General features: G+C 38.2%; 4 protein-coding genes across 5 annotated transcripts; 1 reads left to right on the top strand and 3 right to left on the bottom strand.

The window, feature by feature from the left end:
* LOC18783881 lies at nt 1,663-4,940 on the top strand. Of its 2 annotated transcripts, none has more exons than XM_007217728.2 (5): nt 1,663-1,936; nt 2,066-2,642; nt 3,130-3,622; nt 3,699-3,780; nt 4,618-4,940. In XM_007217728.2, exons 1-5 carry the CDS (start codon nt 1,880-1,882, stop codon nt 4,834-4,836), a joined length of 1,428 nt encoding a protein of 475 aa, XP_007217790.2. In that variant the 5' UTR covers nt 1,663-1,879; the 3' UTR covers nt 4,837-4,940. The 2 variants fall into 2 exon arrangements, with proteins under 2 accessions (XP_007217790.2, XP_020414654.1); XM_020559065.1 differs by lacking the exon at nt 4,618-4,940 and adding an exon at nt 4,085-4,601.
* LOC18781746 (alanine aminotransferase 2, mitochondrial) lies at nt 7,318-13,283 on the bottom strand. Its single transcript, XM_007217186.2, has 15 exons — nt 12,866-13,283; nt 12,188-12,238; nt 12,041-12,091; nt 11,871-11,936; nt 11,722-11,783; nt 11,394-11,472; nt 11,193-11,297; nt 10,020-10,130; nt 9,630-9,767; nt 9,419-9,493; nt 9,173-9,293; nt 8,918-9,072; nt 8,372-8,446; nt 8,030-8,233; nt 7,318-7,640 (listed from the first exon to the last, which is right to left on the bottom strand). Exons 1-15 carry the CDS (start codon nt 13,088-13,090, stop codon nt 7,524-7,526), a joined length of 1,635 nt encoding a protein of 544 aa, XP_007217248.1. The 5' UTR covers nt 13,091-13,283; the 3' UTR covers nt 7,318-7,523.
* LOC18783808 (pectinesterase 3) lies at nt 13,775-17,239 on the bottom strand. Its single transcript, XM_007214962.2, has 2 exons — nt 15,911-17,239; nt 13,775-14,712 (listed from the first exon to the last, which is right to left on the bottom strand). The coding sequence occupies exons 1-2, from the start codon at nt 16,983-16,985 to the stop codon at nt 14,027-14,029; spliced, it is 1,761 nt and encodes a 586-aa protein (XP_007215024.1). The 5' UTR covers nt 16,986-17,239; the 3' UTR covers nt 13,775-14,026.
* LOC18781709 (pectinesterase) lies at nt 20,187-24,267 on the bottom strand. Its single transcript, XM_007217107.2, has 3 exons — nt 23,423-24,267; nt 22,898-23,333; nt 20,187-21,051 (listed from the first exon to the last, which is right to left on the bottom strand). Exons 1-3 carry the CDS (start codon nt 24,056-24,058, stop codon nt 20,360-20,362), a joined length of 1,764 nt encoding a protein of 587 aa, XP_007217169.1. The 5' UTR covers nt 24,059-24,267; the 3' UTR covers nt 20,187-20,359.

The following is a 24,751-nucleotide window of genomic DNA, read 5'->3' as shown; positions in this document are numbered from 1 at the left end:
AATCATAAAGCAAAACTAACAAGAACCTCTAATTATATTATAGCAAGTATACCACTACGACTCTAGCAAAGTGTAATACATATATCATACAATTCTTTAAAACTTAACTTGCACACAATTACATGTGTTTTTAAGAGATATTTACTACAGAAAAAATTAGGTATGGTCCCACTGTGTCAACATCATCTATCTTAGTGAAAAAGAACTTTGATTGGTAGGTAAGTGGTATTAGGTTCGAACTCATTTGGCATCTTGGTAGTGTGTGTGAGAAATTTCCCCACTCTCCCAATATAATTGGTATAAAAAAGTATGGTCCCACTACAAGCTTGATCCGAGTATGATGAAGTTCCCTAATTGGATCTTCAATTGACTTTTAGCAATCATTTTGTTCCTCTTTATGCAAGTGTATATTACACTTATCTTTTCTTTTCTTTTCTAGAAGATAATAGTCTAATGACAAACTTTTTCCTAGAACCTGGACTTGGTACCAATTCAGATTTTGATAGTTCTTAACTATCAATCTCACATTGATGTCAAACATCAATCTCTCGTATTAAGGCTCATATTATCAATTTAGTGATAGTGAAATGAATCTTTTTTTCCCATATTTGTATTAAAGATAACTTAACAACATATACATTACAATCACTAAGTGTTCCACTAAGACAAATTGCAATAATAGAGATTGTTAACACTAAGATACGAGCATCTCCACAAGAGTCTCTAAATTTAGGTAAAATAGTTAGAAAGCCATTATAACAAACTACTTAAAAATAGTTTCCTTTAGCAGTGTTCTCTACTTTGGCTAATTTCTAATGTTTTATTATTTCTCTGTGCTCCTCTCCAAATTAAAAATTCATTAAAAAAAATCAAAAAGTAAGATGTGAGAGAGGGTTGTGTGCCTAGAGAGAGATAAGAGGAAGAAATGGAGCCCTCAATTTCTCTCTCCAAACTCAAATAGGGAGTTCTCCAAGTAGTGAGCCAAATAGCAAGTCTGTTGGAGCTGCGTTTTGCGCTCATTTTAGCTAAAATGGCTAAAAATAAGAGTATAGCAATTCTGTTGTAGATGCTCCCACATTATAGAGAACATGAATTGTGTGTATTTCTTGAAATTAGCCAAATGTATAATGTGTTCTAGGTGTTCCACTTCTTGCAACCAACCAAAAGTCCTTACAATGTCCCCAATACAAGTTCTTGATACCCACCAAATTGTCATTGACTTGACTTTACATCGCTCTTACACTTGGATTGAAGGCCCAGCGGCCTTTATAGGCCAAGACAGACAAATCTAGTGCGATCTAGTTACCTGGAATGAGACACCAAAATCCATTAGGGCCTGTAAATTGCAAAAGCTGTAAAAGGGCACACCTAGAGAGAGGGGTTCAACAAAAACCAAACGAAGCTTCCCAAAAAGAAAACAAAAGAAATAAACAATCAATATATTAGCCAACTCTCTCTGCTCACGCTTGGGACTCATGAGTGGGTTTGTCCACTGCTCCCAAAGCTCCCTCTTCTTTTTATGAGGTACTCTTTCGTCCACTTCCTAGTCTGCTTCTGTACAAGTACGACTAAATGTCACTGTAGTTTAGAGTAAGTCTAAATTTTGAAGAGAGAGCTAAGCTTTGCTTGCTGGCTAACCCCATGTGACTCAATTTTTCTAACAGTACTTTTTAGTAGACCATTTTCGCAACTTGCAAGCAGTCAATGCTTTTTTGTTTTGCTGAAGCTATTTCTCTGCTGCAACTTTTGCTCTCAGTCATTTTCGTATGACAAAAGTAAACAGTTTTATACCCGAATGGTGGAGATAGGCAAAGCACTTGTCCAAGATACTAAAAGTTAGCGACTCTACAAAGAGAACCATCCATACCCACAAGCCTCCATGGATCTCACAAGCCCCAGATGCTTTCAAGCTCCATCTTTTATCTCATGTAGTGGGGTAAAGATAACACATTTGGTTTTTCTGTTCTTTTGCTCTTTGGTTTTGTTTTTTGTTTGCTCAAATGGGTTTTAATTAGTCTTTGTTGTTTTCTATTCTTTCTTGTTGTTTTGGGTGTTTGTGATTCAGGAACCGCCATTAGAGGGCAGTACAAGCTTCTACGGGAAAAGTAAAACCAACCCATATGCAGACACCTTCCCTGACCCTCTGTGCAAGCTTAATCTCAAAGAGACCTCTGAGTTTGTCAAGTCATTCCCAGTACCAAGCAATGCCAGCTCAGAAGGCAACAGAGGTTTTCTTGACACTTCAGCTCAGAGGAGGGAGGGAATGAGCTCTGTCACACAGAGGAGATTGGAAGCTCCTCCTACACCTGGAAGACCTGTTTTCAGCTTCAGTGTTGGGAATTTTGCAAGAAAGAGCTTTCCTTCAAAATGGGATGATGCAGAGAAGTGGCTCATCAGTACCTCTTGCCATGACTCTCCTGCTCACACCATAAAGCCATCAGCAGACTCCACTAAGATTGTTAATGCCAACCAAGGTGACAACTTTAAGCAACAAATGGAGGTGTTTGCTGAAAAAACAAGGGTCGCAGAGGAAAAAGTGTCAAAGACAGTCTCAAGCTTTCAACGCTGTGCCTCTTTGAACAATCATAACTCTGGCAAAGCTTTCAATGGGGTCTCAACCTCAACTGATGTACTTCTAAAAGGTAAAATCTTTATTTGAACTTTATTCTTTAGTGGAACCCTGACCTGTTTGCTTTATGTATCCCGTTGCCCCCTTGTTGTGCCACTATCATCTTCCCCTCTTTTTTTTTTCTTTAAAACTTGATTATATTTTCAGTTTTTCCTCTACTGTCTGATTATGGTCCCTGATTGTATTAAACAATGTAGAATCTAGTTTCCAATTTTGCATGTATTCGTTTGCTGTGTATCTTTCAAACACTGGGAAACACAAACATGGTACTAGTTTATTAATAAAGGCTCACTATCTTTTTACTCTGCATCTCTTTATGCAAGAAACCTGTCCTTAGACCTTTTAGCTGAAACATTTACTGTTACATTGGAATTGGATCAATTTAATTATAACCCAAAATATTTTTCAAGTTGGAGCTAGACTTGCAATTCCAAGATAACATGATACCTATGAACTGAGTTTTGTTTTCAACAACTGAAATTTGAGTTTTGTTTGTGTAGATAAGTTTGTGGACGATATAGAACCAGTTTTGCCCAATTCCAGGTACTTAGAGCCAACCAAAGAAGGCTTTCTATTCAAAAACTCAGCTTGTGAAACCATGAAAGATGCAGGCACAGAAGAGGTTCATCATCTACAACATCGAGATGTTGGGACAGAGATGACGCCTCTTGGCAGTTCAACAACTTCAAGGTGCCACACACCATTCAAGTGCTCGTCGCCCGCGCGCCATAATACGCCTGCAAATCGGTCAGGGCCATTGGCTTTGGGGTACTCTAGCAGCACTAATAACACCATTGACATTGCCCAGTTGCAGGAGTGCCTTGGGACACAATATGATTCAACTGCATCGAATTGGAACTCAAGGGAAGAGGAGGAAGTGGAAATATCAAAGAGCTTGAGACATTTCGAAACAAGCCATCCATGCCGAGAAAGTATTTCTGAATCTAGAGCTGCTGCCTGGGAAGAGGATGAAAACAACAAATGCTGCCTTAGGTAATTGGATTACTAAGTTTGACCACATATTGTTTGAAATGATAGATTTGGTTTTAAATGCATTTTGAATGTGCAGGTATCAGAGAGAAGAAGCCAAAATCCAAGCCTGGGTCAACCTCCAAAGTGCAAAAGCAGAAGCTCAGTCAAGAAAGCTTGAGGTACTTTTGTCATCGTTTCTTTTTTCCATGGTGGGCTCTTATCCCAGCAGGTTTTTGTTCTTTATCCAATTATTGGTTTTGCATGGCAATGGAAATGCAAGTACATAAACATGAGATTTATACTCTCTTTTTTACAAACATGAGACATAAGCCTGAACCGCCATGACTTAGCAATCAACATAGAAGATTATCAGTCTCTTGATTTCAATTCATATTGCACATTTGCTGTTATGTCATCAAAAACTTTAGTGTGATATATTTTGCTGAAGACATCTCATCTTATTTGCTGTGTTAAAATATTTAGAGCAGGAAACTAAGTGGCTGCATTGTCAAACCGCAAGTGCTAGCAAACTGTATTTTATTGGTTCTGGTTGGAATGCTTGATGGAGCTTATTGTTGTCTTCCTCCTTGAGCCACCCGTCACTCTTGGACACCATTCTCCTTTTGTTTTCTAGACTGGACCACCTCTATTGAAGTGTCTTGCCTAATATTATATAATTTTCTACATACCAAACTCTCACAGAAATTAGAGAGAAAGCTAGAAGTCTTCATCCTCACATTTTAATACTAGCAATCCCATGTGAAGTAGCAGCATTTAGAAATCCATGGGGAACTGGAGTATTTAATTGAGTTGGATACCAGTCATGCTTGGAAGCTTGGTTTTTTGTTCTTTCTGAATAAATTAGTGGTTGATGAAAAGAGCACTATTTTGGTGTTTTCCGCTCTTCTTTTCACTTGAAATTTCTTTTGTAAAGCCAAATGGAGTTACCAACATGCATGCTTTTGTAGTTTGGCAGATACACGTTTGTTTATTTATTTGTTCTTTTGGGGTTTTAGGTGAAAATACAGAAGATGAGATCAAACCTGGAGGATAAGTTGATGAAGAGGATGGCAATTGTGCATAGAAAAGCTGAGGAATGGAGAGCAACAGCAAGGCAGCAACACTCTGAACAAATTAACAAGGCCACAAACAATGCACAGAAGATGATAAATAGGCATAACCCACATTTTTCTGGCCACATTTCTTGCGGCTGCTTCCCTTGCAATACCCATTAACCAATCATGACAAACAAAGAAGGAAAATTGCACAGAAAATGTTCCTTGCTGTGTACTTCTAGCCTCATAATGAAACCAGAAAAAAAAAACAGCAGTTATGGCAATTTTTTTCTCTTCTTGTTACTAGGGGAATCAAAAAAATGGGATTTACCTTTCACCAATCTCATTCATGTAACTAGAAGGTACATGACATGAAGTTTCAATCCAAAACACAAATTAAAACATGTTGATGCTAAAAAATGGTCAGACACTTTTTGGCAAGATGGATAGGCTATGAAACAAAGAAGGCTCTTTGATGCTTAAGTTAGTAACAAGTACAAAGTAAATAGTGATTTGGACAAAGTTATGGCTAATTAATCGAATGTCACAATTACCTTGCTTTGGGGACTTGTGTCTCTTTTTATAGATTTTGGAAGATGTGCATCTTGGGTGAGATTTCGATGTGAGACTATAGGCATCACCTGACGAGGCGTCACGTGTCCTTGTGAGAAATCTCCAATGAAGCGTGATTTTCAGCCATGATCAGTAGGCTAGGCTGTCGAGGGCTCATAACCTGCCGATGGTATTTCATGGGACGAAATAGATTGCCTAGATTTAGTAGGTCCATTGTGAGTCCCCAGTTCCACATGTCATTTTTTGGTTGGCTAGTCAAATATGGTATAAACAAAACAGGATCTAAATTATTGAAGAATATAAGTCTTATATCCGAAACTTGACTAAATAAAATAAAACATAAAATGAATAGTTCTACTATTAATATCACTGAAACCTTTTGTGATAAAATCTCATATTTATTGGACTTTATAGGTGATTAAGTTAAAGACAACATTGATGTTGTTAATAGTGAGTCGCTAATCCGTCTCTATGAAATTGAACATAAATAAAAAGTAAATTTAGGTTTTACCCATAAAAAAACTTTCACTTTTGGAAAAAGCCAAAGCTTTTTCAAAAAAGACGGAATAACCTCTCAACTTTCAAACCAAAGACATGCAAATGTAAAGGATTTCTTAGGAAATCAAAAAATAAATAAGGGCAATTTTGTCCATTTTTGCTTCTTTTAAAAATTCTCTCTCCTTTGGGCTTTTCCAAAGTCTCCCTAAAAAGTAAAAGTAAATTTAGGTTTTACCCATAAAAAAACTTTCACTTTTGGAAAAAGCCAAAGCTTTTTCAAAAAAGACGGAATAACCTCTCAACTTTCAAACCAAAGACATGCAAATGTAAAGGATTTCTTAGGAAATCAAAAAATAAATAAGGGCAATTTTGTCCATTTTTGCTTCTTTTAAAAATTTTCTCTCTCCTTTGGGCTTTTCCAAAGTCTCCCGATCTGTCCCGTGCCTTCTCTGTTGTTGTCTTTTTATCCCAGCATCTGAAGCCCAACATTTTCTTTCCTCTTCTTGTTGTTGGAACTTGGAAACTGGAACTCGGGACCTACCCATCCATCCATGCAGGAGTGATGAGAGCTTTACATGTGGCAGTGAAATTAACAGACTCATTTACTTCATGACCAGCTAAAAACAACAACAGCATGCTCTGAACAAGAAGAAAAGCATACTTTAGCAAGAAAGATGTCCATAGTTTTGATAAAAGCTGCACTGTTTTGGCCAATACCGTTTATCTCTTCATATCACCCACCAACTATTATATCAACTGTTGAACATCAAAATATGCCCAACAGTTGGCAAAAGTTGGTCCTTCTCTTGTCACTCTTGCAAAAGGCAGCGACTCTTAAAGTTCTTAGGGAAGTTTTTTGGGTGTAAAATTGTCTGGGATTGTTGGTGGTATTTGTTGGACCACATGGAATCCATAATAGAGTCTGACTAAGATCAACACCAGAAAACAGTGGGGCATTATAATTTGAATGCAATGAGCAGAACCTCTGGAAGTGTCATATAATGGTAGTAGAGACGTATACCATTTAATAGGTTTGTATAAAGGCTACTGAGTCAATAATAGCATTCATAGCCATAAGTAAAATCTACCCCCCACCCCCAAAAAAAGAACTGCAGAAAAACCAAAAAAGAAAACAACTCAACTTTAAAGATGTGATGTTTTTATTTTTATTTTGAGTACAAGCAACTTCAATGTCATTTTCCACTCCCCGTGGCAAAGATGTGATGTTTTAATAAAAGATGAGATGTTTTAAGCAACCCTTGATTTTTGAAGATTGCGACCTAGGTGAATATAATCATGGAAGATGAAAGAGACCAGTCACCAACCACCACTCTTGGCCTTGGCTTTGAAAGCAATGTGTGGCCATGAGAAACTCTCTGAATCCATCCACAATTACATGGGCAACAGAAAATGTTACCTGGCCTGCCAAATTCCTTAACCATTACAGTTGCAGCATTTCAAATTCCAAAAACAAAAAAAGACCAAAGTTTAATGCTTTTTATTTGTTGACTCACTTCTTGATGTTATTTGCAACCAATGCTTGGTAGAACAGGGTCAATTTTGAGGGTGGTGTAGCTGCTTAAATCCAAATAAAAAGCAATTGCACAACTTGATGCCATTCAAACCTAAAGCCTTGTAAGAAAAGATATTATTCTCATCACATCAAGTACGACTCTACCCAAACATGTTTATCCTCCACAAAAATAAAGGATCATATGGGCTTCACACAAATGTTCGTCTCCTTAAAATGAATGTCTACTACATCGCCTATCCTGAAAGACCAAACAGGGAATTTTCTAGTCTCGAAACTCGTCCATGAATGACTTGTGGAAGTCTGTCAGACGGGTGACGATGGCTGGAATTTTATCCTCTTGCGGCAATATTGTGCACCTAAAATGCCAGGTGCCAGGAACCTGTCACAGTGGATTGAAATGTAAACAATCTTCAGTTTAAAATAAAATTATGAAAAATCAAACCAAAGTATATCTCACGCTATCTTAGTGACGTTCACAGAATCTAAAACAACAAAATTAAGGATTTGTCTACACTTCATATTTTTGTTTAACTAAATGTGATCCTATTCAATCACCAACTTTTAGGGGACCATATTTTTCATCCCCTAGCACACTAAAGATTTAAACATTCCACTGTTATGAATGTGGTTTGCTGATTAGAATTATAGATGCCAAACAAATTATATTGTATGACCACTTGATCTGCTGCAAATTATTTCCAATTTAGGTCAGCAACCATTTCCTGCCACACTAAGAAACAGTACCAGAAAGAATTAGATAAAACTAACCTGCCCAAAACCAGAACCAGGAACAACCACGATTCCTGTGGCATTGAGAAGGCGGCGACAGTAGAATGCATCTGGAGCTGTATTTGCTGCCTCTGCTGCTTTAATTGCCTTTTGAGGCAGGTTTATGCGGGGAAAGAGATACATTGCCCCTTCTGCTCTGTTGCATGTCACACCCTCTAAGTTGTTCAACGCATCTTCTAAAGTCTGTTTTAAAAAATACAGTTAATAGAATAAAAACAAAATATGGGAGAAATGAAGCATAATCAGTCCTGCTATTAAGAAAGATCAACAGAAAATAATATCATGTTATTGTGTTACCATTTCATACTACTAAGTACTAACCTTTGCACGCCTTGCTAGGGATGACAGGATTCCATCTTTCTCTGCACAATACAATTCATAGGATTCATCTCCAACCTGCATCCAACCATGAAACTTCCTCCGTGGGAAAAATGATCCAGATGATAATATCAAAGAAAATAAACTTATTCGATCTACCAATTTTAAGACCGAGTTTCCAAATCCTTATGCCCTGTGTAACGAAGTTAAGGGCAATAACAAAGAAAAATGTACTCCTCCAACGCCCCAATTGTACACTAACAGAAGCACTAGTGAACATGGTCAAATCAATTCTGACTTAGATGTTTGAAAATTTATTAGTCCAACTAGCTAAAATAGCCTCAAAACTATCACAAGTGAATGCCGACTGGTTTCAAACTAGAAGATGCCTGTTTCCACTTCCGAGGTTCCAACATTTTAACCTACTGTCAAATCGCTTGCTAGGTCCTACTTTAAGATACTTGAGCATGTTTGATCCTCAATTCTAAACCCATTGTAAATTTCTATGAGAGAAGTAAATACAACATTATTTAAAGAGAGAAAAATGACCTTTGGCGGACTCATGACAAGGCTTGCAAGAATTTGACCAGAGATGTTAGAACAAAGATTCACAGACGCCACTTTGTATATTTGTTCCCTTACGTCAGGACTGATACCAGTTACTTCCATGTAACCACCTCTTTTTCCACACTCCCCGTAGTACCCTACATCCAAAAAAGAAATAATGATAAATTGTCCCAAATTCATTGATTTTCATGAGCTACTCTCTTTCCATCATGACAGCATAAGAACCCAACAAATTACCTTTAGATACTGATTGAAATGATACCAGAGAAATATCCTTTTCGCCATATCCCATAGACCGGGATACCTTCTTGAATGAATGAAACTCCTTATCAGGTACATAAACATTTTCTTGATAAACCTGTATAAAATACACTGAAAATATTAGCCCATAAAGTACCCATAGAAGTTTCTGATTACAATTACAATGCTCCAACAATGTTGCAAAGTAATTGAAGTTAATTATCCAAAGAACAATCCATCTACCTCATCTGCCAGCAAAACAAGACCTTCTTGCTTGCAGAATTCCACAATCTGCCGCTGGTTGTCCTCAGCAAGCACCTGCAGACAAGATACCAAAACACTCAACCAATGACTATTCTAGATTAAACACAAGCTTCTCTTCCAATAGCAACCCCTTGAGAAAATTCTTTTGTCGACAAGGATTTTGAAGGTCAAAAAGCAATTCATAACTCACCTGCCCTGTTGGGTTGCCTGGATTTATAACAACCAAGGCCCTTGGGTTGATACCCTTGGACCTTGCGTCCTCCAATTGCTTCTTCAACTCAGAAGTTTCCAATCCCCACCCTGATGCCTCATCAAGGAAGTAAGGAACCTGCATACATCAGACCACAGATTTTAATGTTCTTACAACGTTAAATGGTATATAAAAGAGAATTATTTTCCAACTTCTAGTTTCTGGCAGTCATGTAACGTCCTTTTTTAAAATAATCAGGCAATTCACTTTTCAGTTCAATAAAAACTCGAGCTTTATCCAATAACAAGTTAGTGCTCGAGTATAAATGCCAAACATTTTATATTTATCGACATTGAGCATCTGAATAAATCTCTTAAAATCCAGACATACCAGTGTACCACCGTGGAGGGCAATTGAAGCAGAGTACAAGGGGTATTGAGGAATGGGACAAAGAATCCCATCCTGTTCTGAGCTTATCAGCAATTGCATCATCATATGGACCTGGCAAGAGAGAAATGGACATGATGTGTTATGAGCAAGGTCTAAAATATCGATGATATTGGAAATATCGGTAGTCCAAAAATATGGAAATTTCGATGGAAATATCGGGATATTATCGATATCGATAAAAATTGAATAAAAACCACGGAAATTGTAAGAAAAACTTGGAAATTTTTATTGAAACTTTGGAGAATGTCAATTTAGTCAATTATCTATGAGTTTATCACAAAACATTAGAAGGAAATGCATTGCATGATGGATTTAACTAATTTAAGTTGATTATACAGCAAGCGGGCAAACACTACGAGTGTAAAAAATATATAATAATTAATGAAAAAAGATTAAATACACCGTAATCATTCATATATAATGATTTACTATAATATTTTACACTTTATACATTGCATGGTAAGATACATGAATGACTTAGTACCACATAGAGTTCATACGAGATTCAAATTGTTCACTATCTTCATCATCTCTATGTGTAGAGTAAGTGTATTGTGAAGAGTAGTCATCAAATGATAAATCCCCAAAATAGTTTTGCATGTAATTGTTAACATACCACCCATATAAATATAAATATTTTAGCATATTATCACAAAAACATAAGTGATATGGTGTTTAAGGTGTTGGAGGAGTAAAATGGGAGGGGTTCATATCTCCTTTGTGCTTTTTTCTCCCCTTTTTCCCTTTTTTTTATTTTATTTTATTTTAATAACTTTTTTTTTCCTTCACATCGATATTTTCGATATTTTCGATATTTTAGCGATATTACACCGATATTACACCGATATTTTGACAAAATATTGCTGAAATGTGAGCGAAATTATCGACATCGATATTTTCCGATATTATCGTCGATATTGTCGATATTTATACGATATGTACATGGATATGTTCCGAAATATCCGTGATTCAAAAAAACCGAAATATCCTCGATATTTCCTCGATATTATCGATATTTCATACTATGGTTATGAGTGGTGCGATGTGCAACTTAACATATTCAGGAACATTGGGACGTCACTAAAATTGAACAGAATGGAAGTCAGGACATACCGCAGGGCTTGCACCATCTGTTAAGAAAATATCATTTGGATCAGCAGGATATCCGTCACGAGCTTCAATTCCAGCAGCAATTGTATCACGTAAACCCTTGATACCCTGATGCCAAAGTGGGCGAAGAGGGGCAGTGAGTCATATGTCATATCACTTATGAGTTCTGCAAAAGTTTTACAAATTTCTGTATGGGATCATTACCTGACTATGACTGTATGCACCAGTTGCTCTTCCAGGAATTTGATCTAGAATCTGCCATGCCCGCTCTATTGCATCTGCACTGCAACAGGTAACAAAGATATCCACATAAAGATAAGATTTAACTTCTAGGAAGACTTTTCTATGGATTCCTAGAGGATTGTAAGGCAGCCTAAAATATTTGACCTTATATGTTATACATGCAAATGATATAATGGCAAATTTTTTATGTTGACACATCCAATTAAACCAGTCACATTATCTTCAGATGGATTTTAATCGCAGTTCATCTAAGAATCAGCCAAGCAGATTGCATAAAAATTTCCAATACCTGAATAGACCCTGTGTTTCGCTTTTGTCCAAGATGGATGGATGGTCACATAATGCAAGAACCTGACACAATGATTATAACAATTAAGGATTGCATGAGATGGTGTAGCATTATTTGATATCTACCCTGAAGTCCAACAATAAACCAACCTCTCGGAAAAAGGTTATTGGATGCTGACCAAGAGACTGGGGATTTCCAATGTTGCAGTAAAGTATCTGTATAACATATAATTGAAAGTGAGTACCCAAGTGACAATGCCCTAAAAACTAGAGAGTCAATATGGAAAGCAGTAACTCATCAAAGGAGAAAGAAAACACACCTCATCAAAGGGATGAGAGCCTGGATTAGCCAGTAATTCTTCTTGTAACCTCTGTGACAGGAGGATATTACAAAGGAGATAATGATAAAAATAAGAGAAATTACTTCACTGAGATTCAGGCATTAAACTTTCGATATAGTCATGTACCTGGGCAAGGGTGACAATTTCACCTCGGACAGCATATTCACATTTCAAAATCTGTAAGACAAAGAAAGTTAGTAGTGCGTAGTGAGCTGGCCAATGAATGAATGATAAATGGAATAGAAGATGTCCACAATTACTAGTATTTGACAGTGAGAAATAAAAACTAGAGGAACGAACCAATTAACTTACAAATTCTATAAATAAATAAAAATCAAAGTAATCCAATCAGAATGACCCAAATATGAGTGATCAGTCAGATGAATTTGTCGAAAAAAAGAACTCGGGTCAAAAATAAATAGTCAGTGATGTCACAATTCCTGGCTACTTGTGTGGGTTGAAATAAAAATCAACCACACCATACAACCCATCAATCTTTTTTTTTTTTGCTTTTGGGAAAACATGAAAACTAAAGCCAAAGAAAGGAACTGCTTTGCATAAAATAATCAGAGCATAAATCCCAAGACACAAAACAACAAACAAATCAAAGCAGCCCAGATGCAGAAACATCAAATCAAACACCTTTGACCATCTACACAGACAATCAAACAGTGAACAGATTATCAAATATACACAAAAATAAACAGGAATAAGAAGAAAAACAGCAAAAATAAATAGGAATAAGCAGTAAAACAGCAAAGATAAACAAAATAACAAAAACCCAACTCAGGAAAAAGCACAAACCTTGGGATTTATGTTCTGAAGAGTGACAGGGAGCTTGGAAGCAGAGGGGTCAGCCATGGAAGAAGTAGAAGGAGGAGTGAAATCTAGGACTGGAGTAGAGGAAGACAAGAAACGTGGGAGAGAAGAAGAAAGCGAGGAGCTTGGGTGATGTGGACGAAGAATATGCTTTTGCTGAAAAGAATGGATGAGAAGGCTTCTGAGTCCGCCGCTTGCGAATTTCCGCATTCTGGGACTGTTTTTATACGCAAAGCAGTGAGATTTTATACGTGTGAAGATATCACACAGATGTGATGTGATGCAAAGGGCAAGTAATTTTCTGGGCACAATCTTCAACAAAAGCCCCCTACTTTGTTGTTTGGTGTTGGGTGTTTACTTCTCCACGCTTTGACTTCGCCCACGGAACATGACCACCTGCTTATATTATATTTTCACCATGCCTATTTGTCTTTGGTTTTTTACTTTCCTTTTGCAGCTCTGGATATATCCAGATTACAGTTGTTTAGTTTAACAGCAGGGGTATTATGGGGAATTTGTATTTTCTATGATTTATTATTTTTTTGGGTCTATGTATGGCCATTAGGACATGACAACTTAGGGCTTGTGATCACCCCTTTGTTTGTTTCTTTTGGTTGATTAGTTTTGGTTAAAATAAAAATGAACTTTTGTACCAAGCAATGTAAATATCCAAAAACTTATTCACCAAGAAAAGGTAATAATATACCCAACAACTTAAGATCAGAGTCCGGCAAGGAAAAAGAGAGATTCCTAGATTCGTGACCACCTACCCATCCTTTTTTCTCACCCCCGCATCAAAATCTTTCGAAGTTATTCATCTAACTCCTCATGTGTACTAACTTTTTCATTGAAAACAATTGATTTTCAAGATGCTGAAATGAGAGAGAACAAGAATTTACTCTGCAAACTATGTTCAACTCATTCATGATCAGAACTTTTGATGTATTTTTCAGTGTGACAAAAAGAATTTAAGTACATGATTTTTCCAGGGGGAATTGGAAAAGAAGGGTGAAAGAGAACGGGACACACAGGCTACCAACTGTAATGTTACAGAGAGAAAATATTAAAGCATTCTTTCTAGACGATTTTAATTTCTGAACAATTTCATTATAGCTGTGCCTCAACCCAGTCTTTTGATTTCTTGGATCACAAGGATGAGTCAAATTCCACATTAGCTGCTGGCAACCAATCACCGCCTTGGATCAATGACTCCACTGTGAACTTGGCTGCGTCCCTATCTGTCAGAGAAGGCTTATAACCAGCCCATTTAACCCTTTGATCCACACTTGATCCAGGCCCACTGTTTTGGTACTCTGCATAATATATAGTGTTGGGCGGCTCAACATCGGAAACCCATTCTTTCCAGCCCTTTGGGTTCAAGAATGACCCAATATCAGACTGCATGAAGACAGTGGTGGAAAACTCTTTCCAAGGCCTACCCAGATATGTTGGAGCTGTGAGATTATTAGCATCTAGAGCAGAGATTTTGCACTTCTGGATTGAAATGCCAGTGTTCTGATTTGGGTCCTTTTTGCCTTGAGCTGTGATGGTGTTGAACTGGTTTGACATAGGCTGCCTCGGCATAATGTTACAGTTCTGGAAGACCACAGCAGCATTGCCAAAAATGAAGTCTATGGTGCCAATGATGTCGCATTCGCGATAGAATTGTCGATTGGAATGTGCATAGAGGGTGTCTTGGAAACCAGAAAAGGAGCATTTGTAGTATACCGAGAGGTCGGAGCCAGAGCGGAATGCTACTGCTTGGTGCTTTGCTGGTCCTGCAGAGTTGATGAACCCCATGTCTTTTGCGATGAAGCCTTTTCCTGCTACGGCTGGTGATCCAATAGGTAATCACAGTAAGAATTCAAATACTTGATATGTAAGCTTGAACGTTAAAAGGTTCTAACAGTTTGAATCAAAACAGAAGTCTCTCTCACATGTCTCTCAGTCTGAAAACTTGAAATCTAACACAATTTCTAAGGGAATGTGAATGCAACTACGCACGGAACTGTCCTAATTGCTTGACAATTTTTGGGGGGCTCTTTCTCTAATCTGAATGTGTAAAGAAACCAAGTGGGGAATTATTGTTTTTGATGATTGCGGTGCGGGCCAACAAGAACCACAGGGCACAGAATCTGGAACCTGCTTTGTTTAATTACTTCTGTACCAAACTTCCCTTCTCTTTTTCTCTCTACAATGGAAGGAATTAAGTGCTATGCAACATGAGCGCATGACATGCAAATATTCATCAACATAACATAATTTCAGGCAATCAATAAGAAAAAGTCAGCTCATCCACCACACGCGTCATGCAGGATAGAGGACAACACTTGCATTTCGGGTCAAGCAGGCCTTTGCTATGCTTAACTTGTAATGTAGATTAAATATGGAACAAATGGGTCCACATATGAACAACAAGAAATATATAAAGCATAATCCAGACATGCACATGGTGGGGGCATCAACCGTCCACACATCACCCAGATATCCAATCTATTTTAATGGTATTCAAAGCAGCATTGATCTTTTCATAGAAAATAAAATTAAAATTAAAATAACAAAACAATAACAGCAGTAGAAGAAGAGGATATCGAATTTTTAGGTGAGAGTTAACATGAAGATGCATAAACCATGTGGCTGGTTCCTAATTGACCCTATCATACCAATATCGTCAAATTCAGAAAGGCAACTTGGTGTCTAATGTCTATGGCTTCCTTCCTAGCTCCAACCTGAAGGTTTCACATGGCACATTCCCACGTGGGATTTCCTTCAGTTCTATCTACAGGGAAAGAAACTAAGATGAATTGGTAACCAACAACAGCCATGTTAAAATGGCTTGATACTTGGAGGACAGCCTAGCCAGCTAGTGTTCTAGTGTTTCTGATATGCATAAAATGCCTTGTCTCTCCTCATTTGTTCTATATCACAGCAAGAATGAAATCAAACTGAATTGAACAATCAATGACAGAACAAATTAAAAAACCAAATTAACAGAATATCAAATTGAAGGTGATGAGTAAGAATTGTTACCAAAAGTGGCTGTGGAGAAGGTGGGGGTTCCATCCACAAAGTTCAAGCTGCCATTAACAATGGTCTTATCCTTGCCATCTCCAACCATCATCACATTCCACTTGCTCTTGTCCATCAACACATTCTCATTATAAACCCCTTCCTTCACATGAATCACAAACCTGGTTGTGCTCTTCTTGGGCACAGCCTCCACAGCCTCTTTAATCGTCGTGAAGCGCCCAGTCCCATCCTTGGCCACAACCACTTGCGCAGTCGCGTTGTTGTCGTCCAGCAGCCTCCTATCTCCAGGGCCAACCCAACCCGGAAAACCCATCTCGGATCCTCCAACCCCGAGCAACCTCCTGTGCACGGGAATGTTCAAATTCGTCAGCAGACCCAGAATTTTAGCCACAATGGCCAAGCTGTTGCTGGAGAATTCAGTCGAATTCTGCATTGCGACCTTGAATTCCTTAACAAGGGTTGAGTTGAGATCTTGCAGAGAGTCCAAACAAGTCTCTTGGTCAGTTAAGGTAGTGCTGAGCCAGGTCTTGAGGTCGTCGATTTTGGCAGCGGATAGTAGCTTCTCCCCCTGGTTCACATCCATGGAGGACAGCGAGTCGTTGAGCCGGTCAACTACATCTTCAAATAGGCTCTCGCAGACGCTCAGAGTTCCATTCAGACCGGTGTCATTAGCAGCTTGCCGTCTGAATTTGGAAGGCAACCCAGCAAGCTTCGAGGCCGCGTTAATGGCGACGTGCAGAGAGAGCTTGAAAATCACTTCTGGGTCGGTGGTGTTAGAGGTCTCGAGCGAAGAGATGCTCGAAAAACACGAATTCGGGTACTGGGTCACGTCGCAAACGGCCTTGAGTGAAGCGGATGGAGTCAACACAGTCGTGGGGGCCGAGTTGGGCGTGGGAGACGACGAGTTGCTCCGCTTGTGTATCAATACTCCGGCGACGGCGCCGATGATCACCGCCAACAGAACAATGGTGGAAACGGTGAGGATGATGACACGCTTGCGTGCCTTCCGCCGGAAGGCTTGTTCTTCGAGCTCGTCCACTTTGCCATAGCCCTTGAAGGACTTCATAGAGTCCATGTTTGCTGTCCTCCTTCTTCTTCTGTGTTTTGCCCTGCTTTTGGTTTGATGGGTTTTGTTTAAGGAGCTGAGATTTGGGGATGCTTTTGGACAAAGTGTGGGTGTGTCGAGATGTTTTTGGTTCCCCCTTTTATAAAAGTGAGGCAAAATAGGTAGATAGAAAAGCCTTTCCTTGATGCTTCTTGCTTAAGAATTTTAATTAATTATCTTCTAATTAATTTTATATTTGATTGTGATCCATGATTATTTTTCCAATAAACAATGTAATCTTTGCTTTAATTGTCTGTGAAAACATCCTTAATATACCACCAGCCATAGTTAATCCTCTCAGTCAGCACAGGGGTTGAAATTTTGCCCCTTGGAATCAGTTCAATCAATATTTGTTTATTGGGTTAAATATCTTTCGAGCACTAAATTTTACACAAAATTTTAATTTAGTCATCTAAAAAAATCATTTAACCAAATTAATCACTGGACTATCAATTTACCTAAAAAAATTCTCAAAATCCAAATCAAAAGTGACAAAAAAAAATATTTAATCATTATTTACTTGATTATGCTAGACTCAATTGGTATGCCATTGGCCAGGTGGGCATAATTGCTTCCTATCTATTGTATAGATAGGAACTTGGGTGACCAATCTATTGAAAATGTAATTTCTTTACCTATGCACGTAATCCATTACCAACTGTAGAACCTATCTATATGTTCAACCCGGACAAAATTATTTATGAGTGAATCAAATATAATACACGTATCTAATATTCGACCTATCTAAATTATGTATATTTTTAACTCAAAAATTAAGAGTCGGATTTATAGAATAAAACCCGACACACGAACCCTCACAAAGCATATGGAAATGAACTTGCATATATTGCGTTCATTAACTCATTTTTTCTATTTGTCTTCTCGCAATTGTGGGAATTAACTTGTCTATTTACGTAATGAGAGAGATCAAAATAAGAAGGTAAAAAATATGTGACAAAAAAGTCTATTTTCACGAGAGATTATTAAGTTTATTAGTTAACTAAAGTTAGAATAGCTTTATAATTTTATTATTTCTTAGGATGAAGATCGTGATTTGATCGGATAGGAAATCTGATATGATCACTATTGATTTACCATTACCAGAAGGTGTTTACATTGAAAGCCCATAATCACGGTTCATTATAAAAAGATTACGAGCCAAATTAGACAAATCAATTTTGAGTTATTATTTGAATATTTTGGATGAATGGACGGTGGAGATGGAGTTGAATTGATAAGCATATGTTGCATTTGGAATACACGGTTTTAGTGGTAATACTGTAGATCGATGATGAGGATGGATCCAGCTGGACGTAATTTTGGTTTATTTTTTGTTTTTGGTCAAATACAATAGAATGTAGCTCAAAATTTCAAGTAATCTCCTACATATGAAACAACAACCAGCTGCCAAATGGACCAATCAAAATCAAATCAAATTGTTAAATGGGTTCACACCACCAAGCAAAACGAGTGAACCACTTTGAACTTATTCTTCGTTCATTCCCATGTTCCACAACATGTCATGCATACACTATTTTTTTATATGCAAAAAAAAATAAAGAAAGTGGTTTTATTTTTATTTTTGATCACAAGTTCAGAAATATATTATATGGTGTAGACATTTTCAACATGAGAGGCTCTGTATTTCATAATTGGTATTGGGAAGCCGGTGCAATACGGTAATACATCTTTTGTTCTGTTTTATTCATCGAACGATCATTTTCATCCATTTCAAACATACTAAAAGTTTGCAACGACATATTTATTTTGTCAAACGAGAGATCCTGATTTCAAATCTCATAAATGAAAATTTTTGAACAAACATCATTTTCTCGAACATTTTGAAACAACAATTTGAACATATCTTGCCTTGGCTTGCCACATATTACCACAAACACTGCTAGCTTGTGACATTAACACGTTGCAATTTATTTGGTCCTTTTCAATTGGACTCATTCTCAATTTCCTTTCTCTGATTTTTTTTTTCCCCCTTTTTCTTTTTGGGTGGGGGATAGTGGCATATTACTAGTATATGGCAATGCCATGTGCTGATGTGAAAGGCCATACATAACACATGAAGCCGGCAATTGCGCCACTAGGCCCAGTTTATACATTTCAAATTCCAGTAACCTGATCTGACCCTTTTTCCTTTTCTTTTCAAACAAACTACATGTTTTCCCGTTGACAATTTTATTTTTCTAAATGATGGTAAAAGAAAAGATAAACCAAAAGGGCTAAAAGGCCCAAAACAAAACAAAGCTCTAGTGCTAGAAGACGGCTGAAACTTGGGAGCGGCTTATATAGGAAGAAGACAATCGTGCACTAAGATACACAAACCAATATAACCCTATACTCCAAGACTTGTGATAAAGAACTCGACTCGTAGAATCTCTTCCAACGTTGAGAAGAGATATACCATTAGTCAAGCCGAACAAACAAAAATTGAAAAGATGCCTGCCAAATACCAATAAGTGCACACTTTTACAAAAATGACAAATTGTAAGTTGGACAATGAAATGGACAAGCTGGCCAGGGCAAATGCTTGGGTTTGGAGGAATACGCAGCTTCTACAGACCCTACCAAAAACCTTCATATATCTGCCAGCGTAAAAGCCTTGAAAATGAGAGATCTCTACCTTTTCAAGTTTCCAACATGCTTCATCAAATTGAGGAGGGCCTACCACCTACCAAAGCACTGAGCCCATAGGAAAATAGATCCTCTAAAAGTCTGAACACTCTAGCCCATCAAATTCACAAATTGAAACCCTAAGCTATAACCAAAAGTCTAGCCCATGAGCACCTCAATTCGCCTAATGGGGCACCATGTGACTGCACAGCCCAAATGGTTTATCTGGACTGAAATGTACTACATGTTAGCCGATTTGGTTCAATTTTGAAAGTCAACCATCCCGAATAAATTCGAATTGTAATAATTTGGTTCACCTGCGATTTTGAGCTTTTATAAACCGGGTTTAAATTAAGCATAATTGGTCATGTGTATAAGCATTATTGGTCACGTGTATATGTAGGTTATGGAATCTTTTGATTCTTATGTGGTTTTTATAAAAATCAAACCGAACTAAACTATTCTATTGTAACTGACTATAATTTTGAAGACAATGTCAATCCAATCCAAATTGTATCAACAACAATATAAATCCACATCAAGAACTTTACACAACATTTCTCATAATTTATTGGCAAAATATAAGATGCTCTTATTAATTACTAACATATGGAGTTTAAGTGATGCTACAATCAAGGCCGGACAACACACTCAACCAACACCTGCTTAGCTACAATTACAAGAATACAGCACCCAACTAAAACATGCTTAATAATTAATTACAAACCAAGAGAAAATGGGAAACCAGTTGAACTCAACCAGCTACCACCAGCAATGAAGCTGCCAGGTGTGAAAGTCTGAGCCTCAGTGGCACTTGTAATAACCTTAAAGCCCTTCCAGGTCACCCTATTTGAAATCCCAGCGCCAGCCCCAGTGTTAGCATACTCTCCATAAAACAATGTGTCGAGGGCAAATGTGCCACTCCACTCATGCCACCCAGCTGGGTCGATGATATCACTTATGGCAGATTGCATGATCACAGTCCTTGAATATTCCTTCCATGGCCTCCCTAAGAATGTTTTGAAGCTGCCCTTTACAGCTTGCAGGTCAGAAGTGGCTCCAATTCTGGATTTTTGGATCACAATGCCGGTGTTCTGGTTTGGGTCGGTTCGGCCTTGGGCTGTCACCATGTTTTTCTGGCCCGAATTGGGTTTCCTTGCATGGATGTCACAGTTTTGTAGCACCACAGCAGCATTGCCAAAGATGAAATCAACTGTTCCTGCTACTAAGCAGCCTTCAAAAAATTGGCGATTCGAGTGAACGTAGAGTGAGTCTTGGTATGCTAGAATGTCAACTCGGTAGAATGCTGAGAGATCAGACCCGACTCTTAGGGCAACGGCTTGGTGCTTTGATGGACCAGCTGTGTTTTGGAAGGTTATGTCCCGGGCTAGGAATTTTTCCCCAACCGCAGCTGCAAACATAAGGAACTATTCGTAAACGAACATAACCTAGATATCTGATATGTTATGTTGTCACACTATTAGATTAAACGATATCCAAACAAATGAATGAAACCCACCATGTGCTCCATTTAATCTGTGAACAGAATCTAGCAACGTGGATGAGTGGCATGCAAAACAAAGAAAATCTGTGGTCTGATTTAATGGCTGATAATTGCTCTGGTAAATGGGGACAGCAATCAATGACTCATCTAGAAAACAAGCCAACAGCGAAAACAAGTACATGGGACCTGGAGCGTGCATGCATGTGTTTTCAAAGGTTCAAACAATAAAAAACAGCTCTCAGCACCCCAAAAATAAGAAAAAGAAAAAGATAATAAAGACAACGGAGAAAAAGCAAGATAATGCAAAATGATACAACTAGTTTCTACAACCATAAACATGCGCCCCATGTGAAAATAAATAAAATTTTCAACTGGTGTCACATCCATTATTATCTGTATTTATCCAAATTCGAAAAGGATTGTTTTTATTTATTTAAATAACTCATTTTTTTAAGTAGCAAAATTGAAAAGTAGGGTGTCTGTGGAGTGTAGCTCTTTCACCTACATTCATATGAGTAGAAGTTTGAAATTCTGAGGCACCTAATAAATATTTATGTAAGCTCTTTTCTCTAATCGCTTCTACTAAAAAAAGAAATTGAAAGGTAGGGTGAAGGGTCACTTGGGTGACAGGTGGTGGCTTGTGCTGATGTTCACGCGAAACAGAGACAGTTTAAGTGATCAGTCAAAGATTATGGCCTAAAATTGAGTGTCGGTGAGTAGCTAACATTAGTTTGAGTTTGGAGCCTTGATTTAGGGCTTAAATTCACCATGATTGAAGGAAGCAACATTAAAAAAAACAAAGTAGAAGGAAGCATCTGCGAAGGATCCTAATAGGAGGATATGCGAACAAAAAAATGAGACAAAATGTCTTGGGTTAGATTTATTTATTCAAAAGAGACTAAAAGGGCATGAAAAAGTCAAATTAAGCACAAAAATTAGAAAGAAAAAGGGGCCTGGGCCAAGCTGTAAACCACACCAACATTCATTAAAAACAGACGCAGACATGACGAGAGAGACGTCTCAAATTGCAGCAATGGACCTCAGTCTATCTGTTTCCTAATTTTCTGAACACCACACAATTCTGGTGGAATAATGATTAGTTTTGGTTTTGGTTTAATGACTCTGGCTATACTCTTTTTTTGGCCTTTTAAATCGAGGTACCCTTCAAGGTAGGGTCACATTGGACCCATTCCTGTCAGGTAAACTCCGGCCCCATAATGTGTGTTGGTAATCAGGAACTCGCACAACAACAAAAGGATTCGAATAGCTGACCTCTGAGTTTACCGTTGGCCCTAACTCGTCCTTCTAACCATTGTGATACAACCCCTGGTTAAACTATTAAGGCAAAGTTGGAAGCTTCTACTTACAATGTGGGCTTCAACACGCCTCCTCCCGTGTGAGAGGACACAGTCAAGTTAAATGCATGGACGATACACATTGGGTGATATTAGATAGAAATGTCAAAATGTGATCATTCAACTCGAAATTAATGCTCCGAAACGGATGTTATATCAAGTCTTAAAATTTATAGGTCATATAATTTGAGAAAAAATAGATGTATTTTGAAGTGAGCAACAACCTTTTCTAGATTTATGGTATGCAGAAAGTGCAATGATTTATGCTAGTCCTACATGACATAACATATCATTTACGGAGCTCTATCCCACACTATACAAATATATGTTGAAGAAATCAAAAACATAAAATAAACAAAAATAGTTGGGGACATTCAAAATTCAAAATTTTGACTTACCAACTGTGGCAGAATTGAAAGTTGTGCTGCCATCCACCACGTTTCTACTTGCAGTGATGATAGTGCTGGTCCTCCCATCTCCCAAAAACATGATGTTGGTCTTTTTCTTAGGCACGTCCACATTTTCTCTGTACACCCCTGCCTTTATTCTGATCACATATCTAGTGCTGCTCTTCTCTGGGGCAGCAGCCACCGCTTCTGACACCGTCTTGTAATTCCCGCTGCCGTCTGCTGCCACCACGACGTTGGGAGTCACAGTCGACGACTGCAACAGCCGCCTGTCCGCCACCGACAGCCACTCCGGCCACCCCTTCTCTTCCACCACTTCCTCCTTGAGCTTCCGGTTCACATTCATTTTGCTGGCATTTGCAATATCATTATCCGTCATGTTCCTGATCATAGCCAATGCATTGCTGCATAGTTGTTCTACGTGTACCTGTATCATTATTAGATTAATTTAGACTATGGCTTCTACATTTTTTTCAAAAAAAACGCAGAAATATTGAAGGATAGATCATGATGTACCTGCCCCTTCTCCAAAACTTTGCGAACTTTTTTATCAGCGTCGTCATGAGAGAACCCATCAAGGCAAGTCTCCTGGTTGGTAATGGCGGAGCTGATGAGAGTCTTGAGGTCATCAGCATACTGAGTCAAAGGCTTATTCTTATTGGGGTACTCATGGAGATCTGCAACAGCAGCATGGAGCTCATCGAGGGTCTCATCAATGTTCTCCAAGCAGTCATGGAGAGCAACCTTCTCGCGCTTCGTGAGCTTCTTTCTGGACTTCAAAAGCTTCTTGACAGCGAAGAAATTGTGCCCCACGGCTGTGGTCGTGATGTTCAAGGACAATTCTATGACATCTTTCTGGCTCGAAACTTTCTTGGCGGCTCCGGGGGCGGCGAGCGTGGAGAAGCAGAGGTCAGGGTAGAGGGTGGAGCTGCATGAGCTTTTAAGTATAGCGTGGGAGGCGGCGGAGGCCTCGCTGTCTTCGCCGGAGTTTTTGTTTTGGGACTTTACTCCGGTGACAATGCCGATTACAGCGCCAACTAGTAGGATTGCTGCGACAAGGGCTATGAAGAGTTGCTTCTTGTTTTTCTTGGAGATGGATATTTGTTTGCCTGAATCAGACATTTTGGCCAAGAAGTCTTTGATTCTGGTCATTTTGGAGAATAGGGTGATTGGGGAAGAGGAAGAGATGGGTTTGGATGGAGTTGGGAAGGGAGGAGGGGGTTGTTTTTATATATAATGAGTGGTAGCTTGCTCTGGTGTTAGAATGTGTCCTTTGCCAGTGGGATATACCTTTCGCATTTACCTATGTTGGGTTAGAAATTCCCACACACACAATAATACTTGTATTAACTTTCCTTTCCAATCACTTGTACTTTATAAAAAAAAGTATCCCTCCAGTCTCGGCCGCATGCGGCTACAAACAATTTATGTATTTATTCATTTTCTGATTTATTACCCTTCAATTCAAATCTCATTATATGAAACCGTAATTTAATTTAATTTTTTTAAAATTAAACTCGGATGTAATGAGACGGACATATTACCCTTCATCAACTAGCTAAACCCCATTTGCAGAATGATTGATTTGTTGATTTAATGATTATATGTCAAATGTAATGTGATCAGCGAGGTTATTAAAAAATAAAATGAACATAAGTCTTGCATGAATTCCTGGCCACGGGAATAAGTGGCCATATTTAAAACTTGAAAAAGAAAAGAAAAAAAAATACACTACAACGAGTCCGCCCAATAAAAAAAAGAAGAAAAAGTAACTGTCAACTTGCAGAACTGAGGGGACAATCTTTTCGCAGTCTAACTCTTTCCTCTTTCATATTGGAAAATGCT

Source organism: Prunus persica, chromosome G3 (assembly GCF_000346465.2).
Source record: "Prunus persica cultivar Lovell chromosome G3, Prunus_persica_NCBIv2, whole genome shotgun sequence".
NCBI lineage: Eukaryota > Viridiplantae > Streptophyta > Magnoliopsida > Rosales > Rosaceae > Prunus > Prunus persica.
This window is presented reverse-complemented; position numbering and strand designations above follow the sequence as displayed.